Raw genomic sequence first — 27,023 nt, 5'->3', positions numbered from 1 at the left:
TCTCCTGCATTGCAGGCAGATTCTTTACCGCTGAGCCACCAGGGAAGCCCCAAAGTATGACTATAGACCTAAAATAAAAGCAAGTGCATAATTACTTCTTAGTGGCAGATCAAATGGGATTGTTTATATTCTATGATTATTTCAGTTTTGACTTTGCTTCAGGAGAGAAAGAAAAGACCAGTCTAAGGGTATTGCTTATACAGTGCCCTATGCTCTTTATTTCCTTTGCAGTAGAGTAGGATAGATGATAATTACAGAGAGAAATGACCAAAGACTTCACATTTTGTGCCTCTCTTCAGTCATCCCATAGCATCAGGACACGATCACTCTTCACTGATGATTTTTGTGTGAACCTCCCGGCTCTTCACCCGCAGCTTGTTGACCTGGGATTCAGCAATGTCAGCCCTTTCCTCGGCTTCCTCCAGCTCATGCTGGAGCTTGCGGAATTTAGATAGATTTGTATTGGATTGTTCCTCCTGAGAATAAAAATGGAATTGTAAGGAATGCATACTGAGCATCTTCATAGACTCTGTAGGCCTAAGGAAAGAAAGGACTTGGCATCTACAAAGTTAGAATACTCAACAGGAGACATTATTATCCTACCACCTCCTGGACTTTGCTTATCATTGAAATTAAGATTTATCTGGGGCTTTATGCTTCATAAAGAATTGCAGCTCTACTTTTGCAACCAAAACAGGGTAACAAATATGTACCACAAGTAAAGCAAGAAATAATATAAAAGCAGGAAAGAAGGCAAGGATAAAATCATGCTTGTTAATGCTTGCTGGAAGATGACTGTTCGCTTGAGTTAGATATTCTTCATCACTAAGGATGCATTTCTTAATAGCTTCTTTAAGTGGAAATAAATGTTGGATTTTATCATATGTTATTTTGGCACATTTCAAAGCAATCACTTTTTCCCTCCTACTTTGTATGTAATGATTCTGTTGACAGACTCCTTAATATTAAGTAATCCTTAGTTTGTAGGAATTAAATATATTTAATCACTGATGGACAATTTACTTAATAAAGTACGGGTTTCAGTGACCTAGTAATTTATCTTCACTACAACTATACTCATGAATAAAACTGCCTTTAGTGTCTTTCCCCACCCCTGTTCTCTTTTGGACAGGTTTTGGTATGAGGGTTATGCGAGCTTCTTAAAATGATTTGGAAAGCTTTTCATCTTTTCCCATGCTCTGAAGTGGCTTACATAGCTCAGGGATTATCTGTTCCTTCAAAATTTGAAAGACTTATCTGGAATGAGTTCATTTTCAGAAGGAATTCTGAAGTAACTTATTCAGCCAATTTAATAATTTATATTCTCTTATTTAAGATTTCAACCACCTTGATAGTTACATATTTTGCATTAAAAAAAATAATCTTCTTCCTGATATGGTTTGTCCCCTTTCTCATTTGTAATGTTGTGAGTTTTTACTTTCACTCACTTTTTATTTGATTATATATTTATTTTTATTAATTCCCAAGATATTACTGAGATTAGCTGTTGGAAATAGGATATACTCATTCATTCATTTCTATATTACCTTTAACAGTACCTCTTCATTATTTTACTATTATTTTTAACTTCTTGATTGGACTGTCAGTTTCTTCATTTATTTTTATTTTTGATTCATAATGAAAGCATATAAAGAAATGAATTGTCCTTCAAGGACAGCTCAGACTACATTCAAGGTTTATAAAAGTCTCATCTTCCATGAAATTTTATTTACAGTTAAAAACTATTCAGTAATTGTGTTTTTATTTCAAGTTAATCCAAAAATTTTTTAGGAAAGTCAGTTTTTTAACATTTAAATACTTGGAAATTTTTCTTGATATTTTCTCATCACTTTACAACTTTATCACACTAGGGCTAGAGAATGTATTATTTCTGCTTTGAGATTTTTTTGAGGCTTCTTTGTGGATAGAAGGTCAACTTTAAAAATTAAAAAAAAGTACAAATATTTTTAAGAAGTACTCAGTCTTCTATAATGCAGACAGCTTATTTACTACAGTTAAATAGTAAATCTAAGCACTTATGAGTTTTTCTTAACAGAGGACTTTCTTCCCTTTGTCTTAAGAATACTTACAGCCTCCTCAGCTTGTCTCTTGTAAGATTTCACTTTCGCCTGAAGTTTATCTACCAAGTCCTGAAGTCTGAGAATATTTTTCCGATCTTCTTCCGTCTGAAAGATGATACAAACCACAGAGTCTTAGTTCAAAAGCACACTACTGTTGTGTCATGACATGGGAGCATTTCCTATATATACAAGGAGTGCTTAGCTGATAGAAACTGTTGCTGCACCTGGTAAGTGAGTTCCTTCACTCTCCTCTCGTGTTTGCGCAGACCCTTGACAGCTTCCACATTGCGCTTCTGCTCACTCTCTACCTCTCCTTCCAGCTCACGCACCTGCAAAGGAGTAGGCGCTTAAGAACTTTGATCCACTAAGGCACTGGGAATAAATGGAAATAGATAGATACTGGGAGACCCACCCTGGCCTCCAGTTTCTGGATTTGCTTCTTCCCGCCCTTCAGGGCCAGCTGCTCAGCCTCATCCAGACGGTTCTGCAGGTCCTTCACCGTCTGCTCCATGTTCTTCTTCATCCGCTCCAGGTGGGCGCTGGTGTCCTGCTCCTTCTTCAGCTCCTCAGCCATCATGGCTGCCTAATTAGCAGTAAAATAAAGCTAGTTGAGGAAGGTGAGACAGCCCATCAAGATTCTAGCTTGACGACCCGGTGTGGCCCTCTGCTCACATCAGTGATGGCCTTCTTGGCTTTCTCTTCTGCGTTGCGAGCTTCCTGGAGAATGTCCTCCATCTCTCCCTGGATTTGCGTGATGTCTGTCTCTAGCTTCTTCTTGGTGTTGATCAGGCTGGTGTTCTGTTTGAAAGTAAGTTATATGCTCTTTTAATCATGTTACCAAAGTATGTAGTGGTGGCCACTGTTTGATAAAAATTTCAGATAAAAATTTGGAAGTCAAATGCTCTTGAATATTATTCTGTTATGTAGTACAATTAATTAAAATAGAAATGTTATAGAATATTTAGCATCTTTGTACATTTCTTATAATTAGACCAAATATCTCTATAATTTTAAACTGCCGTTTACCAGTGAAACTACTCACAAGGATAAAATTATAACATGTTCAAGTATTTCTTTTACCACAATAAAAATGTCAATATTGATAGCCAGGGTCAATAAAGATACTAACACAAAAGAATATGGCAAGTTTTAGAATATTTTAAGAAGTTAATCACTAATAATACATGCAAGATGAAATAGCGAAAGATTTCTCAATAATGCAGTGAAAATTTGGTAGAAGTATAAAACCTGACTGTTATATAAAAAATTCAAGTTTATCTTTTCTGGGTCATAGGCATTTACTGAAGGTGAATTCTTTGTGCTGAATCTTACCTGGGTGTGCAGGAGCTGGACGCGCTCACTGGCATCCAGGAGCTCCTGCTCTGCGATCTTCCTGCTCCTCTCTGTCTGCTCCAGGGTGGCCCTCAGCTCCTCGATCTCAGCCTGCAGCAGGTTGGCTCTGCGCTCCACCATGGCCAGCTGCTCCTTCAAGTCCTCCTGGCCCCGCAGAGCATCATCCAGGTGGATCTGGGTATCCTGTGGAATGAACGATCATTGAGACACCTTGTTCTCAGGGCTGCAGTCACCCACCTGTACTGGGACCATCTCCTGAACCCATTTACCTTGAGGATGGCTTGAGTGTTCCTGTAGTTCTTCAGGGCCTCAGCAGCCATGCGGTTGGCATGGTTCAACTGGATCTCCATTTCATTGAGGTCTCCTTCCATCTTCTTCTTGAGCCTGATGGCGTCATTCCTGCTCCTGATTTCAGCATCCAGCATGGTCTGCATGGACTCCACGACTCTAATGTGGTTCCTCTTCAGCTGGTCAATTTCCTCATCCTTTTCAGCAATTTTCCTGTCAATTTCAGACTTGACTTGGTTCAGCTCCAGCTGGATACGCAGGATCTTGCCCTCTTCGTGTTCAAGAGATGCCTTAACAACAGCAAGGGATGACGTTAGCAGGAATGGACACATTTAGCAGCTTTTCTGCACACCTTTCCTTCCGCTAATTTTGTGCCATTTATTCCTCTGTTCAGTGTATGTGGCTAGTCCTAATTCTTTTCTGAATTTGTTTACAATGTACATTTTTGACTCATACCTCTGCCTCCTCTAAAGCAGCCTGAATTTCAGACTTTTCTTGTTCCACTTGCTTCTTTATTTTCTCCAGTTCATGCATACGTTTCCCTCCTTCTGCGATCTGCTCCGTGAGGTCAGAGATCTCCTCTGTTTGGGTGAAAGACGGGAAGAGACTTGATCAGACAGAAAACAGAAGAGAAAGGTACCTCCAAGGCATGAAAACTATTCAAAGTGAAAGGGACTCACGCTGCAAGTTTTTGTTCTCTCGTTTCAAAGTTTCTAGCTGATCCAAGGACTCCTCGTAGGCATTCTTCATCTTGAACAGCTCGGTACCCAGAGAGCGGGCCTCCTTCTGAGCTGCCTCGAGCTCGGCGTGGGTTTCCTCATACTTCTGTTTCCATTCTGCCAGGATCTGAAACACACACCAAAAGAGGTTACCTGGCTGGAAAGGACAGAGAACAGTGGTGGAGGCCGGAGGCTGTGCAGAAGTTACCTTGTCAAAGTTCCTTTGCTTTTTGTCCAGGGCTGCGCAGGCAGCGTTTGTCCTCTCCACATCGAGCATGAGGTCCTCAACCTCATTCTGGAGCCTCTGCTTGGTCTTCTCAAGGGAGGCGCATTTGGCGTTCACAGCTTCCACGTGTTCCTCAGCAGCCTGCAGACGCTGGGCCAGTTTCTTCCTTGAAGATTACACATGGTTGTAGAGAGAGGGAAACCAAACCGAGAATTATGAACTGTTACCGTGCTGAAAAGTGTGGGGAACTTCATATTAAAAATCTCCTTCATTCAAAAAAATATTGATGAGCTCCTTTTATGAACCAGATGCTGAGTACACTGCAGCGAATAGGACAGAAAAGATCCCTGCCTCATGAAGCTTCCAAAGAAGAGAGAGATAAACAATAAGCAAGTCAGAAAATGCATAGCGACTTATTGCAGATGTAAAGTGCAGTGAAGGAAGATAAAATGGAGTAAGGAGTGGGCAGCTATTCTTAGATATTCAGGGAAGTCCTTTCTGAGGAGGTAATGTTTGAGTCAAGATCTAAAAGAAGTCAGAGAGAGCCAGAGGGAGATCTGGCGGGGGGAGGTTGTTCCAGACACAAGAGGGGCTAACAAATTCCTGAAGCATCAATGAGCTTGGTGTGCCTGACAGCCAGCAATAAGGCTGATTATCTGTGTGAGTTATTCTTTTTAACTAGATTTTAGGCTCAGAGGTCAGTGATGGTGTTTGCTTTATTCATATCCTGTTCTCAGGGGCTGATAATGCCTGGCAGATAGGAGCTAATTAATGAATGTTTGTGAGTTAATTCACTGAATCCTCAAAGGTTCTGTTTCTGTGATTCAATGTTCAACATTCTCTGCACATTCTCTTATATCTGAGCACATACTTGGCCTCCTCCAGCTCCTCCGTGCGCTGGATGGCGTCTGTCTCATACTTGGTCCTCCACTGGGCCACCTCGGTGTTGGCCTTGGACAGCGCCCTCTGCAGCTCGGCCTTGGATTCCTGCTCCTCCTCATACTGTTCACGCAGCAGGTCACAGTCATGACGGGCTGACTGCAGGCCATGGGCCAGGGCATTCTTGGCCTGCGAAGAGAGTTATATGTTCATTTTACTGAATACTTAGTGTTTAATTCTTAAGCTTCAAAACCCTGTAAAAGTTGGTATAATGGACTCCAATTAGGGTCAGGGTAGGGGGAAATGAGTCTTATCTAGTTACCTTTATCTCCTCTTCAAGTTGCCTCTTTAATTCCTCAATCTGTTGAGTAAATGCTTGTTTGCCCCTTGACAACTGAGACACCAGAGCTTCTTTCTCATCTAGCTGACGTGAAAATTCACCTGATAGGCAAATGATATGGCACCACTTGTTAAAGTGAAGAAAAGGTTTTGCAAGACTGTATGAGAAATAAGTTGAAAATCTCAACACCCCTTTTCAGTTGAGTGCTCGGGTGGTTGAATTCTCTATTGACATCATCATGCTTGATGTCAATTTTCTGATTTTTATGGTGAAAATAACCTAAATGAATAAATGCAGCTTAACTTCTCTTTGTCCTCTCCATAACTGATTCTTTCGGGTTACATTATTGTACAAAACCTGTTAATAACTGTCAAAGAAGGGAGTTAAACTTTTTAATTCCACATTGGCCCTGTTTCATAAGACTTTTGAGAGACTGGGTTATCCATTGCCCTATGCAGGAATTTGGTTCATTCTGGTTTAGCTAAAAGGAAGCACGATCTAAAACAGAAGCCCTGGACCCATCATGGGAAAACCCTTGGCCCCAGGCATCCCTTCTATGTGGCCAAATCCTCAAGGCCTTTGTGGAGCAGAGCTTGGCCCAGTCCTATGGAAGTCTTCACCTCAGCATCGTCCCTAAGTAACCTTGTACGTGGGGGAGAGTCTGAACTGTCCGGTGAATCACATGTTCTCAGTTGCTTTTATTAGGCTCTCACATATCCGTTGTTTTAGACCACATCATCTCCACTTTTAGGCCTCATGGAGGAGGAGAGAGTTACCAGATTCAGTCTGCAGGCGTCCCCTCTGGGTTGTCAGGTCATTGATCAGCCGCTGCTGCTCCTCCTCCTTGGATTTCAGCTCGTTCACTTGGTCCTCCAGAGTTCGGCACATCTTCTCTAGGTTTCCCTGTGAGAGGAGAAGTGGAAGAAGCAAGTGCAGACATTGACAGCCACCAGTTCTTCTAAAATAGAAAAAGATTTATTTTGACATATAAAGTAAATTATCTTGTATGTAATATATAGGGATTTTTTCTTTACCTTGTATAATATGATTGCTGTCCTAAGGTGAAGACACACATTGGGAGTTTTAAAAAGCTAATTGTGACGCTTCATTCATTATTCCAGGCATTCCTTGTATTATCGCTCTTCCCAGATATCACTTTTTTTTAAAACCAAATTTAGGGTTTGGGCAACCCTGTATCCAGTAAGTCTATCAGCACTATTTTTCCAATAGCATGGGCCCACTTCATGTCTCTGTATCACATTTTGGTAATTCTCACAGTATTCAAGCTTTTCTTCATTATTATATTTGTTTCAGTGATCTGTGATCTTTGATGTTGGCACTGTGACTCATTGATGGTTCAGATGATGGTTAGCATTTTTTTTTTTAAGCAAGAAAGCATTTTTAAATGAAGGGATGCATTTTTTTTTAGGCATAATGCTGTTGCACACTTAATAGACTACATTATAGTGTAAACATCATTTTTATACGCCTTGGGAAACCAGGGAATTTGAGTGGCTTGCTTTATTTTGATATTTGCTTCATTGTGGTGGTCTGGAACCAAACCTGCAATATCTCTGAGGTCTGCCTGTGATAAAAAAATGAAAGATCATGTACTAAAGATTTTGTGAAAAATGTAGTGACATATTTTCAAAAAGCATTTATAAATACTTCACTGCCTACTTATGTACAGTGAAACTGCATGTTGGATAGTGGAGAATTTTGGAGACCTGTGTTCCCCAGTTGGAGTGCTAGAGAACACGGACAGCCTGGTTCGCTGCAGATGTTGTCCTATGTTAATAGTGTGGTGGGGTTAATATGCTCAGCTTCTTTGAATTTTAGTTTCTTCCTATGATTGAGTGGAAATAATATAATACTGGTATCTTTCTTGTTTACCTCCTGGATTACTGCAAAGAACAAATCACCTGTGTGTAAAGGCCCTATGCAGACTGTGCACATAATGGGTCATTGCTGTTAATAACAGTTTCTCAGACTCGGCAGTACCTTGGCTTTAGAGATCGTTTCCACATTGCTAGCAAGGTCGTCGATCTCCATCTTCATCTCGCTCTTCTCCTTCTCCAGCTTCTGCTTGACCCTCTGCAGGTTGTCAATCTGCTCCCCCAGCTCAGCCACACTGTCCGCGTGCTTCTTGCGAAGAGCGGCCGCCGTGGCCTCGTGCTGCAGGGTGGCCTCCTCCAGGTCCCTGCGCATCTTCTGGAACTCGGCCTCCCGCTTCTTGTTCATCTCAATCTGGGCGGAAGTGGCCCCGCCGGCTTCTTCCAGCCGCTCGCTGATCTCCTCCAGTTCCCGGGAGAGGTCTGAGCGCTGCTTCTCTGCCTTGGCACGGGAGGCCCGCTCGGCCTCGATCTCCTCCTCCAGCTCCTCGATGCGGGCCTGGAGGTGGGGAGAAGCTCACTGTGAGCTCCTTTATGCTCATAACTATGGCTCTTTGAGCCAGACTGATAGAAATATGAACTTACCTGCAACTCTTTGATCTTCTTCTGCAGTTGAATGCCAAGTGCTTGTTCATCTTCAATCTTGCTTTGCAAATTGCTGATTTCAAACTCTTTCCTTTTTGAAAAGTAGTAAAGGATAACAGTTGAGTCCATAGTCAACATTGGAAGCAAGTCCATAAACAATTCTTTCATACTTACTTTTTGAGCTTTTCATCAAGTTGTTGTTTTTCATTTTCAATGTCCATTATGGACTCTTGGGCCAACTTGAGATCACCTTCAAGTTTCCTCTTGGCTCTCTCTAGGTCCATGCGAAGTTTCTTTTCTTGCTCCAAGGACCCCTCAAGCTAAATACAAATAATGCTGAGTCAAAAAGAATTGCTTAGCTTCCTTTCAAAGAAAATTTCCTTGACAATCCTAGACTTACGTCATCCACTTGCTGCTCTAGCTTGGTTTTAGCTTTGGTCAGAGTGTTGACTTTGTCCTCTTCTGCCTGCAGGTCATCCAGGGTCTGCTGGTGGGCCTCCTGGAGGGCCTTTTTCTCCTTGGTCAGCTTGGCGATGGTTTCATCCAGACCTGCCATCTCTTCTGTGAGGTTTTTCACCTTAGGAAGTAAAAACACTTTGCATTCATTACATGTTACATTTTGGTGGCTTCCGTTTTTTGCTTGTATTGCCTAGTAATGATAAAAACATAAACTTTCCTTGTATGTTTCATACCTTATTTTCTGTGGCATGTTTCTCCTTCTCAACCTTGGCCAGTGTCAGCTCAAGGTCGTCTATGTCTTTCTTTAGTTCCGAACATTCGTCCTCCAGTTTCCTCTTCTTGGCCGTCAGCTCAGCATTGATCTCTTCCTCATCCTCTGCTCTCTCAGTCACCTCCTTGATCTTAGCCTCCAGCTGGATTTTGGTTTTGATCAGCTGGTCACATCTTTCCTCTGCATCAGCCAAGCCTTCAGCTTCCTTGAGTTGAAAGCAAAATCAAAATTGGGAAGTAAGAATGAAGTATTATACAATGATAATGGTATAAATCTCCCCCATTAATTCTTTGGATTAAACTTTTATGAACCACTTGTCATGTGTGATTGCCAGATGCTCCACATTTTGGGAAAAACAAAATGTATCAGGTATTGTCCTGTTCATTTAGAAGAGTATATTCTACAGTAGGTTAGAAAGCTTAACCCCAACAAGCTACGATTAATTCAGAAAGCAATTAGTGACATAAAAGATCAGAGAAGTTGTTTCAGATATGATTTAATGAATGAAGTGGCATTTGAGTTGGGCTTTGAGAGATGGATAGGACTTGGTTTTGTAGAAATGAACTTATTGGGGGAAGGATCAGGAGAAGGGAAAGCATTCAGAAGTTTCCAGATGTAGCCACTACTAGCAAATTATTTCCCTTTGTAGTCTTGGAGGATGATCCTGGTTATGATACTTTAAATTCTAATTGAGGCATTAAGTAATCAAATTCCTAGCAACATATGTTTCTACTTAAGAGAGTTGGGGGTGGATGGAAAAGAGAGAGAAATTGATAGATACATTCATCAGTGAGCCTCCATATCAGTCTTTGGATACATAAAAGAAGAAAGTGTGCTGCACACAGGCAGGTAGTGAGCATGGTAATATAGGACAGTAGCTAAGTGATTCTCTAGGGACAAGAGAAGAGACTTCAGGATAGCTTTGAAGGGAATGGGGACAGCAAAACAGCTCTTTTCCCTTCTGTAATCTAAAGGAAGGAGTTATTATACCACCCCAACTTGACAGAAGAGACCAATCTTAATCAGCAGGAAAAAATATATGATTTTGTGATGAGTAAATTATACCAAACCAATTCAGTTCACTTCAAATCAAAGACAGTCTCATAAATTACATTTCAGAGTTGATGAAAGCAGTTGTAAAATGATTGGTTCAGGCATAGCAATGAGCAGGCTGGATGGAGGGAGAGAATTGGGGGCAGGTAGAGCAAGTTAAGTGCTGATGCAGCAACCCGAACGTTATATGATGCGCACTGATTATGGAGATGGATTGGAAAGAGCAAGTCTCATTTTAGAGATCAATAACAAACAATAATTCAGTAAAAACTGATGTAGAGTACTATCCTTTATCAGCTGTACACACTGTGATTTAAGATCCATAAACATCTAGAAGTTCAAGGAAGTTGCAGAGAAAACAAATCACTTTCTCCATGCTGTTCTCCCCCTTTGTATTTGGGCTGCTGCTGCTGCTGCTAAGTCGCTTCAGTCGTGTCCGACTCTGTACGACCCCATAGACGGCAGCCCACCAGGCTCCACCGTCCCTGGGATTCTCCAGGCAAGAACACTGGAGTGGGTTGCCATTTCCTTCTCCAACGCATGAAAGTGAAAAGTGAAAGTGAAGTCGCTCAGTCGTGTCCGATTCTTAGCGACCCCATGGACTGCAGCCTACCAGGCTGATAGGCCATAACAGTTCTATAATTGTCCAAGGTTTCCTTTTCCATTTTAAGAATTAGTCTCAAAAGGAATTTTAGAGTATGTAAGAACTTGTAATTTTGAGAAACTATATAACTCAATAAGGTTTTTATAAATGACTAAAGGACTCATAAAAATCAGTTCAGCCACTGACTTATTAGATTACTCTGATCTGGGGAATTTCTTTAACTTCTCAGTGTTTGTTTATATCTTAAGTTTTTAAAATGCTTGAATGAATGATAATGGGGACTTTTCAGGGTTCCTTTGCTTTCAAGTGATACGCTTAGTACATATTTACTCACTGACTAACGATAATACCTATGAAGAGAGGTTAAAATGAAGAGGCTGTGATATTGTGCTTTAAGGAAAATGTAACTCATATAAGTTAATTTATCAATAGGAAAAGTTGAAAATAGCTTAAAAATTTTAAGAAAGCTATCCTTTTTATGGATTTCTTCATGACATTGTTGGGCTTGCTTGACTTGGACTAAGGAAATGGGAGATTGTAATTGGCCAGAGTGTTGATGCCAAGCCTGTCCCACTTTGATTTCAGCTTCTTCTTGAATCAATAAACAGAGGAGAGACCTTAAGAACTCGGGATCTGTATCAAAGGAAGAATCACAGGGTTCACTAGCTCTGCCTTTTACCCTGGTAGTTCAGTTCAAATAACTGCAAGTCAATTTGTTGGGCTAAATCCTGGGGGTTGGGAAAAAGAGATCCAGAGAGAAATAAGAATGACTGTCTTTTTTGAGTTTAAATGCAATCTTATACATGTGTATTCAGAAAATAGGGCTCCACTTTTCAGGCTGGGTTGAAGCATTAAAGCAGTCATTTTCTCAGAAAAATGACTGAGATTTGAGGGCTTGCCTTTAAATTGCTTCCTTCATGGCTGTTAAATTTGTGACATTGTTAAATAAATTCTTCAATTTCCCATTTGCAATTTGGAAGTAGTTCTTGCCTTCTTCATAGGAATGTTGAAAGTTAAGTGAAATACTGAAAAAAGCAATTGGAAATATTCTTTTTCAAGAAAAGGCCATTTGTAAATCCAAGGTGTTTGTGAAGTCAAGAAAATGGTGCAATTGAAGTCACTGACATGGTGCATTCAGCACAGAGGGTACTCACAGATTGAACCTGGAGCTGTAGGTCATTTTTCTCTTTCAAGAGAGTCACCATTTTTTCCTCCAGTTCCTTCCTTTTGGCCTCTGACTTGGCCAGTTCATCCTTGGTTTTCTGGAACTCTTCCTTCATGGTGGCCATCTCCTTCTCCGTCTCTGCACTCTTCAGCAGGGGCTTGATCCTGAAGAACAGTTTCATCCAGGGCCAGTGCTTGACATTCATGAAGGCTCGGATGTTGTATTGGATGCAGAAGATGGACTCCCTGAAATTTAACCAATGCAAATTAGATGCTGTGTGGATGATGGAATGAGATGAAATCTTGGTGATGAGAGTTGGAGGTTCTGCCTTCCACCATGTTCCTCACCACTTTCAAAAACACAAATGAAATAAATTGTATTTGGGGATGGTGGTCAAGGACTCATCAGTCATTTATTTCTCTTCATTGGTGCTTCTCAAACTTTGGTGTGCATAAGAATCAGCTAAGACCTTGTTAAAATACTGATTCCTGGGCTATTTCCCTAGAGATTCAGATTCAGCAGATATGAGATGGGGCCAAAAATGTGCATTTTTAACAAGTTTGTAAGAGATGCTGATGATACAGGTCCAAGGACCACCCTTTCAGAAGTACTGCTCTGCTTCAGTGCTTTGCAAACTTTCCTATGTGAACACCGCTGAGAGCAGCGAAGGGGGAACCAGACCCCTGCCAGGTGTGAGGCGCAGGATAAAGAGACTCATTAAAAACTCAGTTTCTTTGAAAAATCTCTGGTTTTATATTTTAATGTTGTATGATTTTTGCATTCTATTCTTTAATATCATCACATTTGTTTTAATATAATTATTCTTAAAAATTGCCTTCATATATAGTCAATTGCCCAAGTGTATATATATATGTGTGTGTGTGTATGTGTGTGTGTGTGTATAGGGGGGTTATACCAAACTTATTTTTAATGAAATAGAATATAGTAGAAAATATTAGCAGAACTACAGGTGATAGAAAATCTGTTTCACGTAAATTATGTATTTACACACACAGGTATGCATGCATATACAGGGATCAGTGTAAAATACATTTCTCTCTGTGGATCCTATTCATATGTGTCCTACAGTTTGAGACACCTGACCTGTAGCCTTAGAGCACTGTCACTGCATCAGAGTAGATCACTAAAAAGTAAGATACCTTGGTGAAATTGTATTAACTTATTGAAAAAGCTCTTTCACCAATTTTGCCCTTAATACTTTAAATCATAATAATTCAATAATATAAGTGATCAGACAAAGAAGTTGTTTCTGTATTTCATGTAAAACTGCTGTTGAAAATAAACGTGTGCTCTGCAGTTCAATATCTTATTTAATTATCGACCCAGTAAATTCATGTTAGAACCAGATGCTGGGGCAACATTTTGCCTCTGCTTGCTCAGTGGTATGTTTTCTCGTTAGATGAGACTGACACATCTCTCTCTCTCTTTTTTATTATGCTTCTCTCTCTTTTTAATTTTCTTACTTTTTCTTTTTTACCCGAGCATTCAGTTTATTCCATGGTGATTGCTACCTTAAGTACTTTGGTATATGTGTATCTCCAGTTTAGCATCAGACTCTTATTCATCCCTCTTACTCTGGTAGACTTGTGATATCTGAGTCTTAATTGTAAGCCACCTCAAATGTGTTTCTGAAGAAGGAAAGTATGACTAAATAAGCAATATATTTGTATACCTCCTCTCCACCATCTTCTGGTACTCCACTCTTGCCAAGAACCCTCTGCACCTGGCCTGGGTTCGGGTCATCAGCTGGGCTAGCTTTTCATCTCGCATCTCCTCTAGGAGCCCCAGAAGACCAGCTTTGAAAAAGACCTGTGTATGGCCAGAGTTGCAGATCAGAAACTTTACACAGACTCCAAAGGGACAGACACAGTGCCAGGTGGGCCTTAGAGACCATTACCTTGGTGTGACCAAATTTATACTGGGTGTGGTCGATGTCAATGGATGCAAGGAGCTTCTCAGAAGCCTTCTTGCTGTCGATGTATTGCCCTTCAGGGATCGCACTTGCATTTAATACCTTGTATCTGATAAAGTAAATATAGTTTTCTAAAACTTGGTTTATTGATGAGACTAGAAGTAGCTAACATAAATGATTGATTTTTAAAAGTCAGAGCTTTAAAACAATTATTTTCTTCACAAGAAGGACATTGTATACGTAGATGGCCAATCTAGTTATCTGCTGTCTTTTTATTCCGTTTTACCTTTCTGCGCAGTTGCAACTTTCCATTCTGCCTCATCAGACCCTGTTCTCAGGAAAGGATTCTATAATCTGGTTCACATTAATGTGTAGATGACCAATAAATGCATTTGCTATTGGTAGTGCTTAATCTCTACTGTGGTTTTGGAAGGATTAAATGAAATAACCCCAATATATTAAGCACTCAGAAATGATGTTCCCTAATTATTGAAGTTACAGTGGACATCCGTGAGCTAAGCTAGGAGCATGGTATATCCAGTGAAAAGTCCACAGAGTACCCACCAGGTGGTGTATCTTTATTTTAAAGGTGCTTTGAGGCTTATAACTTTTTACACTTTTTGTGGCAAATTAAAAATAACAAATAGAGGCATGTTTTTTACTAAATTGCTTTGCTTGCACTAAAACTCCAGGACACCCCATAATTAGGAGAGGCTGACCTCTGTTTGAAGTCCGCATACAGGATTCTGCTGGGGAAGCCCTTCCTGCAGATGCGGATGCCCTCCAGCACGCCATTACACCTCAGCTGGTGCAGGACCAGCTCGTGCTCCATGGCCCCTACAAATACATGTTCATGTCATTGCAGAGTTTTATTAAAGGGAGGGATGGCAGTTATGCTTTGTTCTTCGTCTCTGGAATGTCTTACCAGGGGTCTTCGTTTCATTGGGGATGATGCACCGCACAAAGTGAGGATGGGTACTCCTGAGGTTGGTCATCAGTTTGTTCAGATTTTCCTGTAAAATCAGGAAACCCTGTTATCTGAGTTTTAGACATGCTTATGAAAGCTTGGCAATGTCTATAAAATCAGTGTCCATCTGAGTTGAATGACCCTTGTGGACCATTTTCACTTAAGATAGCACCTTGGTAAGCTTCTCCTGAGAGGCAGTTTCCTTCTTAGTACCTCTTGTTCCACTCGAGTTTGCAGGAGTTACACACATAAAGCAGTCTTGACAGCTGAATCTTTTCAGTATCCAAGCACTATCGTCCTCTCAGCCCTGGCCCCTGGCCACCCACAAGCCTTCACAAAGCCATTGGCTTCCCATCCTAGATGGTCACCCTTTCTTCTGCTAAACTCTATGGTTCTCCAGTAAGGAAACATGCCTGCACTGCATTTGGTCTACTTCTCATAAATATAGCTTCCCCTTTTCAACTCTGTCAGCTTTGGGGGCATAAAGATTATCTGTAAGGGGAACCTACCAGTTACAATTGAGAATTGACTAGATTAAGAGCAAGGATACCATATTAGGTTCCTTAAAGACTAGCTGTCAGATGTTCATTAGAGCTACTGAGGACTTAGTCTTTTTGGGTATGTACCATTGCTTATTTCCACAACTCAATTAGATTATGAATAGCAGAGCACTACGTTTTATAACATATAAAATATTTTTTACTATTTGGCTTAGCACAAAAGATGACCTAATAATTTCCAAGTAATTTAAAGCTCTTCTCTCCAAAACTCGATTAACAGAAATCATTAGCTAAGGTTAATCCTGTCCTAAATGACTTGTGCTTTTAAAAACAAATTCACAAAGTAACAAGAGAGTGTCAAAAACAATTTCCTCCTTACCCTGAAAAGTGCAGACACCGTCTGGAAAGAAGAGCCCTTCTTCTTACCACCTTTCTTAGTTCCACCACTTGCCTCTGGAGAAAAAAATCGGAAAAGATGTCATTCAGATATAATTTTAAATTGACAGGGCTATATGCTGCCCATTTGTTGATTTCTGTGTTCAGATGGAGCATTTTTTTCAATGCAGTTGGCCTGTCTGTTTGAGCCTTAATGAATCTTATATGTCAATTAAGTTCATATCCATTTCTCAGTGACACTCAGTAAGCAGCAGATATGGAGGAAGAAGCAGGAGAGAATGATAGAAGCCAAGCCTTTTCATTGCTTAAGATGTTGAAAGTTCCTTTCTGGCTCTTGGCAGCAGGGCCTTCATCAGTGCTGGAGTGAATGTCATTATGCAGCCTGCTTCCTCAGAACTTGGAGGCACAGTGGATTTGGCCACAACACTTCATCCTGGGCTGGGATATCACTAGCTTCAGTCTAACACCATGTTTTGTAATATCAGGAGAAAACATTGGGATTTTTTTGAGCATTACCTGAGTCACCAGTTGGAGTCCCAGAGAAAAGGAAAGCTAGAGTTTTCAACGCAGACTTCTGGTACAGCCCAACCACAGTATCGTTCAGGGGGTCCTTGTTCTTCTCCAGCCAGCCAGTAATGTTGTAGTCCACGACACCCGCATAGTGGATCAGGGCAAAATGGGCCTCAGGTTTGCCCTTGACCACCTTGGGCTTCTGGAAATTGGCAGACTTGCCCAGGTGCTGGTCATACAGCTTGTTCTTGAAGGACATGTCTGTGGCCTTGGGGAACATGCACTCCTCTTCGAGGATGGAGAAGATGCCCATAGGCTGGAAGCAGCCCACAACACAATGTTACAACTCTATGTAAGCATTTTTCTCTGTCTATAGGCTTAAACAAGATGTATGAATAATTTAGTCATCATAAAACATAGTTTCTGAAACTTGAAACAGACCTTCTCAATGAGCTCGATGCAGGCAGCCAGGTCCATCCCAAAGTCAATGAACGTCCACTCGATGCCTTCTCTTTTGTACTCCTCCTGCTCCAGCACGAACATGTGGTGGTTGAAAAACTGTTGCAGTTTCTCATTGGTGAAGTTGATGCACAGCTGCTCCAGGCTGTTGAACTAAATAAACAGATGGGTTTACTTTTCTCTCTGCATATTGGGCATTTTAAAATATAGGACTTTTAATTCAAAAGTGTATATTGAATAGCCTTTAGATTATAGATACCAAAATCCTTGGGGACCTATGAAATCTACTGTTTCTCTGCGGTCATTTTATCCAAAATCTTAAATCATTAGTAATTCTTTTTTCTTGTACTTGCTTAAATTGACTCAGGTGTTTTTCTGAGTTCCTGCTTAATCATTCTGTACTTATTTCCTTTATCTTTTGCATTTTCTATTGACTCTGCTGCTGCTGCTGCTAAGTCCCTTCAGTCATGTGCGACTCTGTGCGACCCCATAGACGGCAGCCCACCAGGCTCCACCATCCCTAGGATTCTCCAGGCAAGAACACTGGAGTGGGTTGCCATTTCCTTCTCCAATGCATGAAAGTTAAAAAATAAAGTGAAGTCGCTCAGTCATGTCCGACTCTTAGCGACCCCATGAATTGCAGCCTAACAGGCTCCTCCGTCCTTGGGATTTTCCAGGCAAGAGTACTGGAGTGGGGTGCCATTGCCTTCTCCGTCTATTGACTCACTTAGCAGCTAATTTGCAACCTATTAGAAGCTGACTGGAATGTTCTCTCTGTTGTGTGGAAGCAGTCATAGTCAACATTGCGAGGGAGCAATAATCACCACCTTTATTTTTTAATGTGAGATTTAAAAAAATCAAGTATCTAATATCATGTACAATATGTTAACACACACTCATATTTTTTTGGAAAAGAAAAGCCAAAATATTGACATTAAGTGGATATATATAGTGGAATCCCCGGTAGCTCAGCTGGTAAAGAATCTGCCTACAATGTGGGAGTCCTGGGTTCGATCTCTGGGTTGGGAAAAATCCCTGGAGAAGGGAAAGGCTACCCACTCCACTATTCTGGACTGGAGAATTCCATGGACTGTAGTCCATGAGGTTGCAAAGAGTCAGACACGAGTGACTTTCACTCGTGAAAAGTGACTTTTCAGAGTGACTTTCACATATAGTGGAATCAGTCTGGAATTCTTTTCTTTGATTTTCAATGATTTCTGCCATGCCTAAGTGTTGTGTCTATAATTAGAAGAAAATAAGCTTCTTTAAAATTATAAGGAAGAAAAAAATGTATTTTATAATCAAACTCGAATTTTTACCCCATATCACATTGAGAATTAAGAGTTCCTTGCATTGAGTTTATTAATGCTGTTTCTAAACTACTGATACTTTCTCAGCTCTTATCATCTGCCTATATGTTTCTGAGTGGTTTCTCTACCATATATTGAGAGCATATTATACATTGCACAGATTTATTTTGATGTTTTATATTAACTTCACTTTGCATTGTGGGATTTTTAGACTTCTCATTACACCAACCTAATTCCTGACTCCCTTTAGATCCCTTTAGAGTTAAAGCATCCTCATTAAGTGGATTATTTCTCATAGTAGTGGAATTGCCACTACAATAAATATTTAGTAGCTACCCATTCACTCTCTTTTAAATTTTAGCATAACTTTGTGACAGTGGTAATAAAAGGTTGTAATATTCACAAATTTCTTCTTACTAAGTATCCGTTGCTTTATTGTAAAAACCCCTTATGAACTGATTACCAACTCACATCAAAGATCTCAAAGCCAGCGATGTCCAAGACCCCGATGAAGTACTGCCTGGGCTGCTTGGTGTCCAGCTGCTGGTTGATGCGGGCGACCATCCACAGGAACATCTTCTCATAGACGGCTTTGGCCAGAGCACCCACTGCATTGGTTACCTTGAAAAAGAAAGGAGTATTTCTTGAGGTTAATAGAGGACTGTAAAATGCCTGCATCCCTGGTGGTGAATTTGAATTATGTACCTACCTGCTCTACAGTCTGGCCTTTGGTGACATACTCATTGCCAACCTTGACCCTGGGGTAGCAAAGGGCTTTGAGTAGGTCAGCAGAGTTCAGACTCTGGAGGTAGGCAGCCTTGTCAGCCACTGAAAGGAAGAAAGGATAGAATGATGTTATTGCCCACAGCAGTCCACTTCCTTAAAAAAAAACAAAACAAAAATAATAAGCTACAGGCATTTTGTGCAGTGTTTTAAGAATATCTTTTGAGTATTCTTACCTTCTCCACTCACCCCCCAATAAGTTCAAGACCTTTATTATGGGTAGTGTTCCCCAAAGAACTTAGAGATTGTAGCAACATGTGTCTAATACCCATGCCACATATATCCTATCTAGGTATACTTTCAAATGCAATTCTTGGAAATGAATTTGTCTTCTCGGGAGAGCTCAAGGGTAGCAAGTTAAGAACATCATTTTCAAGCAGACGTGAAGTCAGGCAGGTGACTAGGTTGGTACCTTCAGTGCCATCTGGCTCTGCTTGCTCCTCACGCTGCTTTTGCTTGAATTTCAGGTTCCCATAATGCATCACAGCCCCCGTGAGCTTGTAGATGGAGACCTTCTCTTCATTAGTAAAGCCCAAAATATCAATAGCACTCTGCCAATACAACCAGTAGAATAACTGTCAAGTTAGGATCCACATGCGTACTATCAATACTTCACATTTGGATTCCTGATTTTTCGGTCAAACCGAGGAAACTGCCAGTACTGCTGCAGAGCAAGGAACTCCTTAGATTTGAGACCTAGGGAGCTGGTCAGTCAGAGGCCAGCACAGAGCATGGGAATCACAGGTGCATACCTTCTAAAGATGCCAAAAGTAGATTTAAAATAGAGAACGTGGATAGTTATTTAACTTGTTGTTTTGAGAGGTGGAACAGATTCTTGTAAGATAACATAAAGTCATCCAAATAATTGTTTCTAAATTCTTAGAGTAAGTGGAAATATAGAATGGGAGAATAATGACTCTGCATTTAACTTATTTTCTGGATTCAAAGGAAAATTGTTTAACTTGAATCAAATTGCCAGTTTCAAAATGACTGATAGACAAGAAAAGGAAAAATAAGCAACCATAGCAGGGAACTGGAGGGGTGGGGGGTGCTCTTTTATTGGGTGCTCCAATAAAAGAGCACTTATTACTGTTACGAGGCTTCCCAGGTGGCTCAGCAATAGAGAACCCACTTGCCAATGCAGGACCCATAGGTTTTATCGCTGGATTGGGAAGATCCCCTGGAGGAGGAAATGGCAACCCGCTCCAGTATTCTTGCCAGGATAATCCCATGGAGAGAGGAACCTGGCAGGCTACAGTCTGTGGGGTCGCAAAAGTGTTGGAACAACTGAGCAACTGAGCACACACGCACAGATTTAAAAAAATGGTTTAGGGAAATTCAGAAAGGATAGATCATTAAGACTATTAAGAGAAAGTGAGATGTAGGAGCACATGCCAGTCTTTTCAGTTGACTCCAGGTCATGCCCATCTTTGAAGTTTTGTGATTTCTACTGGAAACTGAATGTTTATCTAGAGGGACCATCACTCCGTCCAAAATAATCATTCTAATTTTCTTGTGTTTTACTTACATCTGTGGCTATCAGTTCTTCCTGATCATCAATACTGGCCACACTGATCTCCCCTTGACTGATGAATGGGTAGTCATATGGGTTGGTGGTAATCAGAAGCATCTCTAAGTAAATGGAAGAAAGCAAAAGTAAGCAGAAATATCCTCTTCATTAAAATGAGAGATTATGAGACAAATTCTAAGGCACTAGAATGGAAAAAGCCAGGATATATTATTGATCAGTAAAAAAGGTAGATGATGGAAGAGCATGTAACTCTGATCCTAGTTACTGTATGTATTTAAAGATTTCATCCAAGTGTTCATAGTGGTTGTTTCATAGTGATAAGATTTGGAGGTGTTTTCAGTTTTTCCTTTTGAATTTTTATGAAGAGCACACATAAGTTTCTATCAAACTTACAAAGCGATTTTCAAAATAAAGATAATGTATACAGTTAACAAAATTCCACCATGGAATACCAAGTTGACCAGGCATCGATAGGTGTAGGTGAGATAAATTTTGTAAAGAAAGGATGACATTTCTTACCAATTAGTTCTGGTTTCCTGTTTGATGTGATCTGGTAAAAAATATGATAGCTCCTTTCAGCCTTAAGCTGGAAAGTAACTCTAGACTTCTCTAACAGATCTGAAAAGAAATTAATAACAAACAAGAAAAATTCATATGAAATGCAAATTTTATTTCTGTTCAGTGTTGTAGGTCATAAGAAATAGAAATGGTGGTAAAGACTATCCAGGCACTTACATGTTTCAATATCAGCAGAGGCCAGTTTTCCTGTAGTGCCAAAGTGGATTCTAATGAATTTACCCTTGAAGGAAAAGTTAATATTACTACTTCGTTTCTGAATCATATCAAATCTTTGAGAAACTCAAAACACTAACATTAGCACTAAGTGCTAAAGTTTTAATAGTAAATCAATTCAGACACTATTGGTATCAGGTTTAAAAAAAAAGCTGTATCTCCTATTTTGTAGATAAAACAATTTTAATTTAAAAATCTGTGAATAATTGTAGGTAATGAAAGATAAGAACTCAGATATAGGGTCACATTTCTTTTTGGACAAGGCTTGGATCCATATTATTACGTGCTTAGAGGAAAAGGAAAGAACCCTGGTATAATGAGAATGAAAAAGACTCAGAGAATGTATTCACAAACATCCCATAAATCTTGACCAGTGAGTAGTGTCCATGGTAATGTCCAAGAGACTTACAAAGCGAGAGGAGTTGTCATTCCTCACGGTCTTGGCGTTGCCAAAGGCCTCAAGCAGTGGATTGGCACTGATGATCTGATCCTCCAGAGTCCCCTGCAGAGAAACACAACAGCAGTGCTCACACGTGGGGCTTCTTGAGCACCCTTTCCGTCATGATTCTGACATGTCCATCAGACCCACCTGTATTTTGCCTGAAGTTATTTCCTCCTTCTTCTTCTCCCCAGTGACTGCAATTGTTGCAAAGTACTGGATGACACGTTTTGTGTTCACAGTCTTTCCTGCCCCGGATTCTCCGCTGTTGAATAAAAACCAAGTCAGTAGAGGTCCCGAAGCCAGCAGCTATAGCAGTCGTGAAAACAAAGCATCAAGTCTACTTACGTGATCAGGATTGACTGATTCTCTCGGTCTATAAAAGAGAAATTATAGGCAGTCAATACCGTCTTTAAATATATTTGTAAATGGTAAATTAATAAAATGGTATGAAGCTAGTATTTTTCAGCATCCTGAGGGTTGGTGGTCCCCAGGCCCAGCATCTTTTCCAGCTCCCCTCTCTCCTGCTCCCTGAGGCTTCCCCCATTGCATCAGCTTACAGACCACCGCTGAAACAGAACACTGCCAGGAAGCAGCAGGCTTTCTCTTTTTATACTCCACACTAAATGTACACCAAGTGGACTTGGGTTTTCAGGTGGATTTAGATGACAAGTTAGTAGCATGTTTATTGTAAGTACAAAAAGTAATGGGGAAAAAAGGCATTAGAGATATTTTTAGTGTGGGAGAAGGAGTCAGTATAGTAAAGGTGGTAGCTTTGGAAGTAAACATAGCCTTAGTCGTATTTTCAGGGAAAACTAAAGGCTCATGTTGATGTTCTGCTCTCTCTGAAGAGGAAATCTCTCAGTCCTTTCCCCAAGGTGCCATTGTGCCTTAGAATGGTCTAGCTGAGACAGCATTCCAGGAAGAAGATTCATAGTGTGACTGCTCTAATTCCAGATACACCTTATACTCTGGAGTATGTTTTGGTTGGTTCTGGGCAAAGGGCAATGGCATTTAGAGGACCACCTCAAAGAGTGTGTTGAGATGAGTAGAGTCTCTTTCTCCTGTGGTTAGTCTCTCTCTCCTAGAGTCTCATCTCCTAAAAAGATGCACATGGAAACATCCAACTCACCAGTCAGCATGAACTGATAGGCGTTGTCAGAGATGGAGAAGATGTGGGGCGGGGCCTCCTGGCGCTTTTTGCCTCGGTAGGCCGTCACCACCTCAGGGTTGTACACCGGCAGCCACTTGTAGGGGTTGACGGTGACGCAGAAGAGGCCTGAGTAGGTCTATGCAAGCGAATAACAAAGAATAACTAACCAGACACCTTTCCTGTTATTTGCGCAGCTCAGTTATTTAATGAATTTTAACAGAAAAAGAACACTCTAAGTAAGTGGTCTACACATCTTCAAGGTATCAGCATGGAAACTAGTTGAAAGGTTCAACAAGATAGCAAAATCTTGGGGTGAGGAATACAGTTTAGATTGTTATTCCTCTTGGGATTTGTCACAGTGATTTTCACATAGTAGGAGATCCAAAATTGTGGGTTTTTTAAAAAATGTTTAATACATTTTTACCATAGTTTAGAAAATAGGAGTATATTTAAGATAGTTCAAATTCATGAAAATGAATTTATGATCTAGGAAAATGAATTTATGGTACCTAAGTACTCAACAGTATGAAATAGGTAGGTGAACTATGGAAAAATCTTCTTAAGATAGTATGATTCAGACATTTAAAAAGGCAAACATGAAGGTATGCAGCAATACTGGGGAAATATTTGTAAACCACTCCTGAATTGTGAAGAAACAGAACACAGAATGATGGGAATACATTATGATTACAACAGCTGGATTTCCAATATTTTTGACATCTGGTCTAGGATAACTGCCAACCAAACAGAATGGATTCTGACACTAATCACAGGCACACCTGTGTAGTGTTGTCTAGCTGAATAGCAGCAGTGACTACAGCATTCAGAAATGATGAGAATTCCCTGATGGTCCCATGGTTAGGTCTTTGAATTCCCGATGCAGGGGGCATGAGTTCAATCCCTGGTCAGGGAACTAAGGTCTTGTAAGCTGTGTGGTGGGGCCAAAGCAGCAACCACAAAACTGTACAGAAATGTCCACCTAACGTAGTAAATTCAATTAGTATTACTGAGTTTGTGTTATGTGAAAAGTCTCTGCAAGGCCCTAAGAATGAAATATAAACGTTATTTTTCTTTGAACATATGATACTGTTCCTTGAGGAACTCCCAGTCTGTGTAGGAGATGGACATGTAAATGATTCATGCTGAAAAAACATTGTCAGCATTATTGCAGGGCAGAAACACCAGGACACAAGGTTGAACTCTGCCTGGGGAAGTTGGCAAGATTCCATCAAGGAAGTGCTCCACTCAGAAGGGACCAGAACACAGAGATACACATTGCTGTTATTTGGGGGGATTGAAAATTGGTCTTTAAAAACATTACTTTTAAGTGTTGAAACATAAGTTTATGTTTTTCCTCTGGATGATTCTGCAGCAGGAATGGGGATGAGGGGAGACGCAGGCATGTGGTTGAGATGTAAACAGTAGCTGCTACCGTGTTTGTTCAGGGGATCTGTGGCAAACCCAGTCCATGTGGACAGTGGCTTTGCCTGGGAAGACAAAAGATTACGTGCCAGCTGTTGGGTTGGGCCTTACAGTAGCAATCGTAAACCTCTTAGTTAGTTACATTACTAGTGAAAGTACAGTGAATCACTGTCTGTGACCCATTTGTAGTACAGTGAGCTGACAGGGTCTAGTGGTCAAAACCACTTTGGGGTTTTGGGAGCACTCACGTAGATCATCCAGGCTGCATAACGCTCTTTGAGGTTGTACAGCACAGCAGGCTCGTGCAAGTGGGTCATCATGGCCATGTCCTCGATCTTGTCGAATTTGGGAGGATTCATGGGGAAGACTTGATCCTCTTTCACTGTCAGAGTCTGGTAAACAGGAAGGATAACTGCTTATGTCAACCAAGTGGCCAAACAAAATAATCAGTAGTATGTGGCCAGCTCCTGGACTACTCACCGCTCCTCCTTCGGTCTTCACTGTCACTTTCCCACCTTCTCTGCTCTGGATAGTCCCTTTGACAAAAGATTCCTTGGGCTCGGCCACAAAGACAGATGTCTTGGCATCAAAAGGCTTATTCTGGGCTTCAATGCGCTCCTTTTCAGACTTTCGGAGGTAAGGAGCAGCCTCCCCAAAGATGGCCATTTCCTGGTCCGAACTCATGGCTGCTGAACTCAGAGGTCCTAAAGGCGATGAAGCATTTCTTACTAGAGATTCTGAATTGTCATCTATACGCATAAATCTCTACCTTGATGATATTTCATGGGCCCAGTTGGAAATTTCACCAGGCAGATGCACTGTACTCCATGCTGTAGTTATTGAAGCAAACATAATCATAAGAAATCACCAGGACTCAAAGGCATCTGGGGTCACTGTGCACCCAGCAGTGGACTCGGGGCTACCTTCTTTCATCCTTCAAGACTGATGTTCTAATAAGAGAGCTGAGGGGTAGCCTCACAAGCTGCTAAGGAGCTTGTGACCTTGGGTTGCCCTTGATCCTCTGTGCCTCAGCATCTCCGTCTTTAGGGATCACAATATTGCCTTTTGTATCCACAGCCCATGAGACAGCGTGAAGACAGTTTGAGAAAAAGTTAAAATTTGAGTAAGAAAGCAATTTGAACAAGTTCAGGCTATGACTAAGATAGAAAATGTCGTTTATTATAATGTAAGAGAATTCCATTTTTTGCCATATAATATGAGAACTTTATTTCCTCCTTTAGGTGTTCAGCCAGAAGTGCTCATGTTCAGTGGATTTGGCAGGAGGTCACGTTATAATTTTGTTTATCTTTTTTTTTTTTTTTTGAGTTAGGTGCTTAGTAGAATTTCTCTAGCATAATTTCTTTGCATATTAAATCCAGTTAATCAGCTTAACCCAGTTAAACTAATTGAGGATAAAAGCAAACATTATCCTCATTCTTCTGCACTGAAGGCTCACTTTCCTGTTCCACATCTCCTTCCGAAGGCACAGGCTCAGGCTGTTCCATTCAGTGTTGTCTGCAGATCACCGGCGACATCAGTAGAATGAAAGGCTTGGCAGAGGATGCTACTTCAGTCATTAAGTGATCGAGTTACTTGAAACTCACTTTAATCATCTACCCACCAGCCTCTGTCTTTAGAAATGCAGTGTGTAGTAGTGGGCAGACTAATACCTTCATTATTTATGTAACAAAAATTTCAGTGTTCTGGTTTCATATAACACCTAGCACTGGGTAAGGTGACTTTTTAAAACTCTTCACAGAAGTAAAAGCAGCCTGCTTTCCTAGGTTCTTCTTTTCTTACTTGTTAGATATCGTGTTTGCTAAATGAATTCTAAAAGCAGGACACATTTTTACAAAGTTGAGATTTTTAACCAGGGAATCTTAGTGCAGATGTTTTTTTCCCCTACGGAAATGATATTCTTTTCACAAACTTTTCCTTGCTAAAATGTCATCCCATCAGTGCCAGAGTCCTAAGACTATGTGCCTTGTTCTAAAAGGCAAGCCCTCCGTCCCCTTCTCCCTCTCCTGCGTCTTTCCTGAAATACAGTTGTTAGGTATTTACTGAGACAAGCACTTTCTCAAAGGTTGCTAAGTGACACACATCCATCCCAGAGGCTCTTGCCTTCTCCAGGGACTGGTTAGTCCAAATCTTACCTTGTTACCAAGTGAGAAGACGCAGCCTGGAAGTGAGACGGTTCTATAAAAGAAAAAGGAAAAGCACTTGATTAATTAACCAAAAAGAAAACAAAGCAAACCAAAAACTCCATTTGCTACAACACTGGCTGTTGTTAACAGAGGGCAACCAAAGCCATGGATGTAAAACATGCAGAAGGAGCAGTACCCTAGGCAGCAGCTGCAGCCGACACGGGGTGGTGCGGCTAGCGTCCCTCTTGGGAGTCTGGTCCTTGTTCCCACTTACCTTGGAGCTTTTTAAAGCAGGACGAGTCAGCCTCATTCCAAGGGCTCTTTTATATGGATAGCTATGGAAACAATGCAGCTGCCTCTTCTTTCTTAAGTCAAAAGGAATTGTTTGGCAAAAAAGTCTTGGCAATCTTGTGTCCCCGCATAATTGTCATTCATGTTAAGAATGGTTGGATATAATTAGAAATATTTTTCTTATTGAGTATGTGGATAAATCTCTTATGGATAATTTGAGAAGATGATCTGAAAGGAAGGTTCATGCTGGTGGATACAGGCAGTGGCCAGGCATCCAGAATACCTGGCTTCTCTCTTAAATTCCTCCTGGCCTTGCTGGGCATGCCTTTCGGGCTTGTTGCATCACTTTTCATAGTTGACAGATTAAATGGTAGAAATAAAATACAAATATTTATTTTAATTTTGCGAGGGTTAATTTTCACCTGTTGATCCTTTCCTTCCAGCCCTGTAAAATTAAGCTCCATGCCCTCAACGATTT

General features: G+C 40.8%; 1 protein-coding gene and 1 long non-coding RNA gene across 4 annotated transcripts in view; one reads left to right on the top strand and one right to left on the bottom strand.

Annotated features, from left to right (window-relative positions):
* LOC147352027 (uncharacterized) overlaps positions 1–27,023 on the top strand; it is a 204,790-nt gene that overhangs the window by 114,042 nt on the left and 63,725 nt on the right. The gene's annotated exons all lie outside the window — the stretch shown is intronic.
* LOC147352028 (myosin-2) lies at positions 192–26,556 on the bottom strand. Of its 2 annotated transcripts, none has more exons than XM_086358842.1 (40): positions 26,529–26,556; positions 26,264–26,306; positions 24,591–24,814; positions 24,359–24,502; positions 22,668–22,824; positions 21,884–21,911; positions 21,686–21,800; positions 21,506–21,598; positions 21,040–21,103; positions 20,824–20,922; positions 20,302–20,405; positions 19,186–19,324; positions 18,700–18,818; positions 18,462–18,611; positions 16,663–16,833; positions 16,228–16,537; positions 15,695–15,768; positions 14,774–14,861; positions 14,568–14,685; positions 13,834–13,957; positions 13,609–13,745; positions 11,905–12,160; positions 9,056–9,298; positions 8,764–8,940; positions 8,538–8,683; positions 8,364–8,454; positions 7,888–8,277; positions 6,663–6,789; positions 5,869–5,987; positions 5,539–5,735; positions 4,650–4,833; positions 4,403–4,568; positions 4,179–4,303; positions 3,704–4,012; positions 3,414–3,617; positions 2,754–2,879; positions 2,494–2,664; positions 2,306–2,410; positions 2,091–2,186; positions 192–476 (listed from the first exon to the last, which is right to left on the bottom strand). In XM_086358842.1, the coding sequence occupies exons 3-40, from the start codon at positions 24,792–24,794 to the stop codon at positions 324–326; spliced, it is 5,823 nt and encodes a 1,940-aa protein (XP_086214968.1). In that variant the 5' UTR covers positions 24,795–24,814; positions 26,264–26,306; positions 26,529–26,556; the 3' UTR covers positions 192–323. The 2 variants fall into 2 exon arrangements, with proteins under 2 accessions (XP_086214968.1, XP_086214969.1); XM_086358843.1 differs by having other exon boundaries at positions 26,451–26,551.

Source organism: Bos grunniens, chromosome 19 (assembly GCF_055505025.1).
Source record: "Bos grunniens cultivar Pamir isolate PY7600 chromosome 19, Bosgru_T2T1.0, whole genome shotgun sequence".
Lineage (NCBI taxonomy): Eukaryota > Metazoa > Chordata > Mammalia > Artiodactyla > Bovidae > Bos > Bos grunniens.
This window is presented reverse-complemented; position numbering and strand designations above follow the sequence as displayed.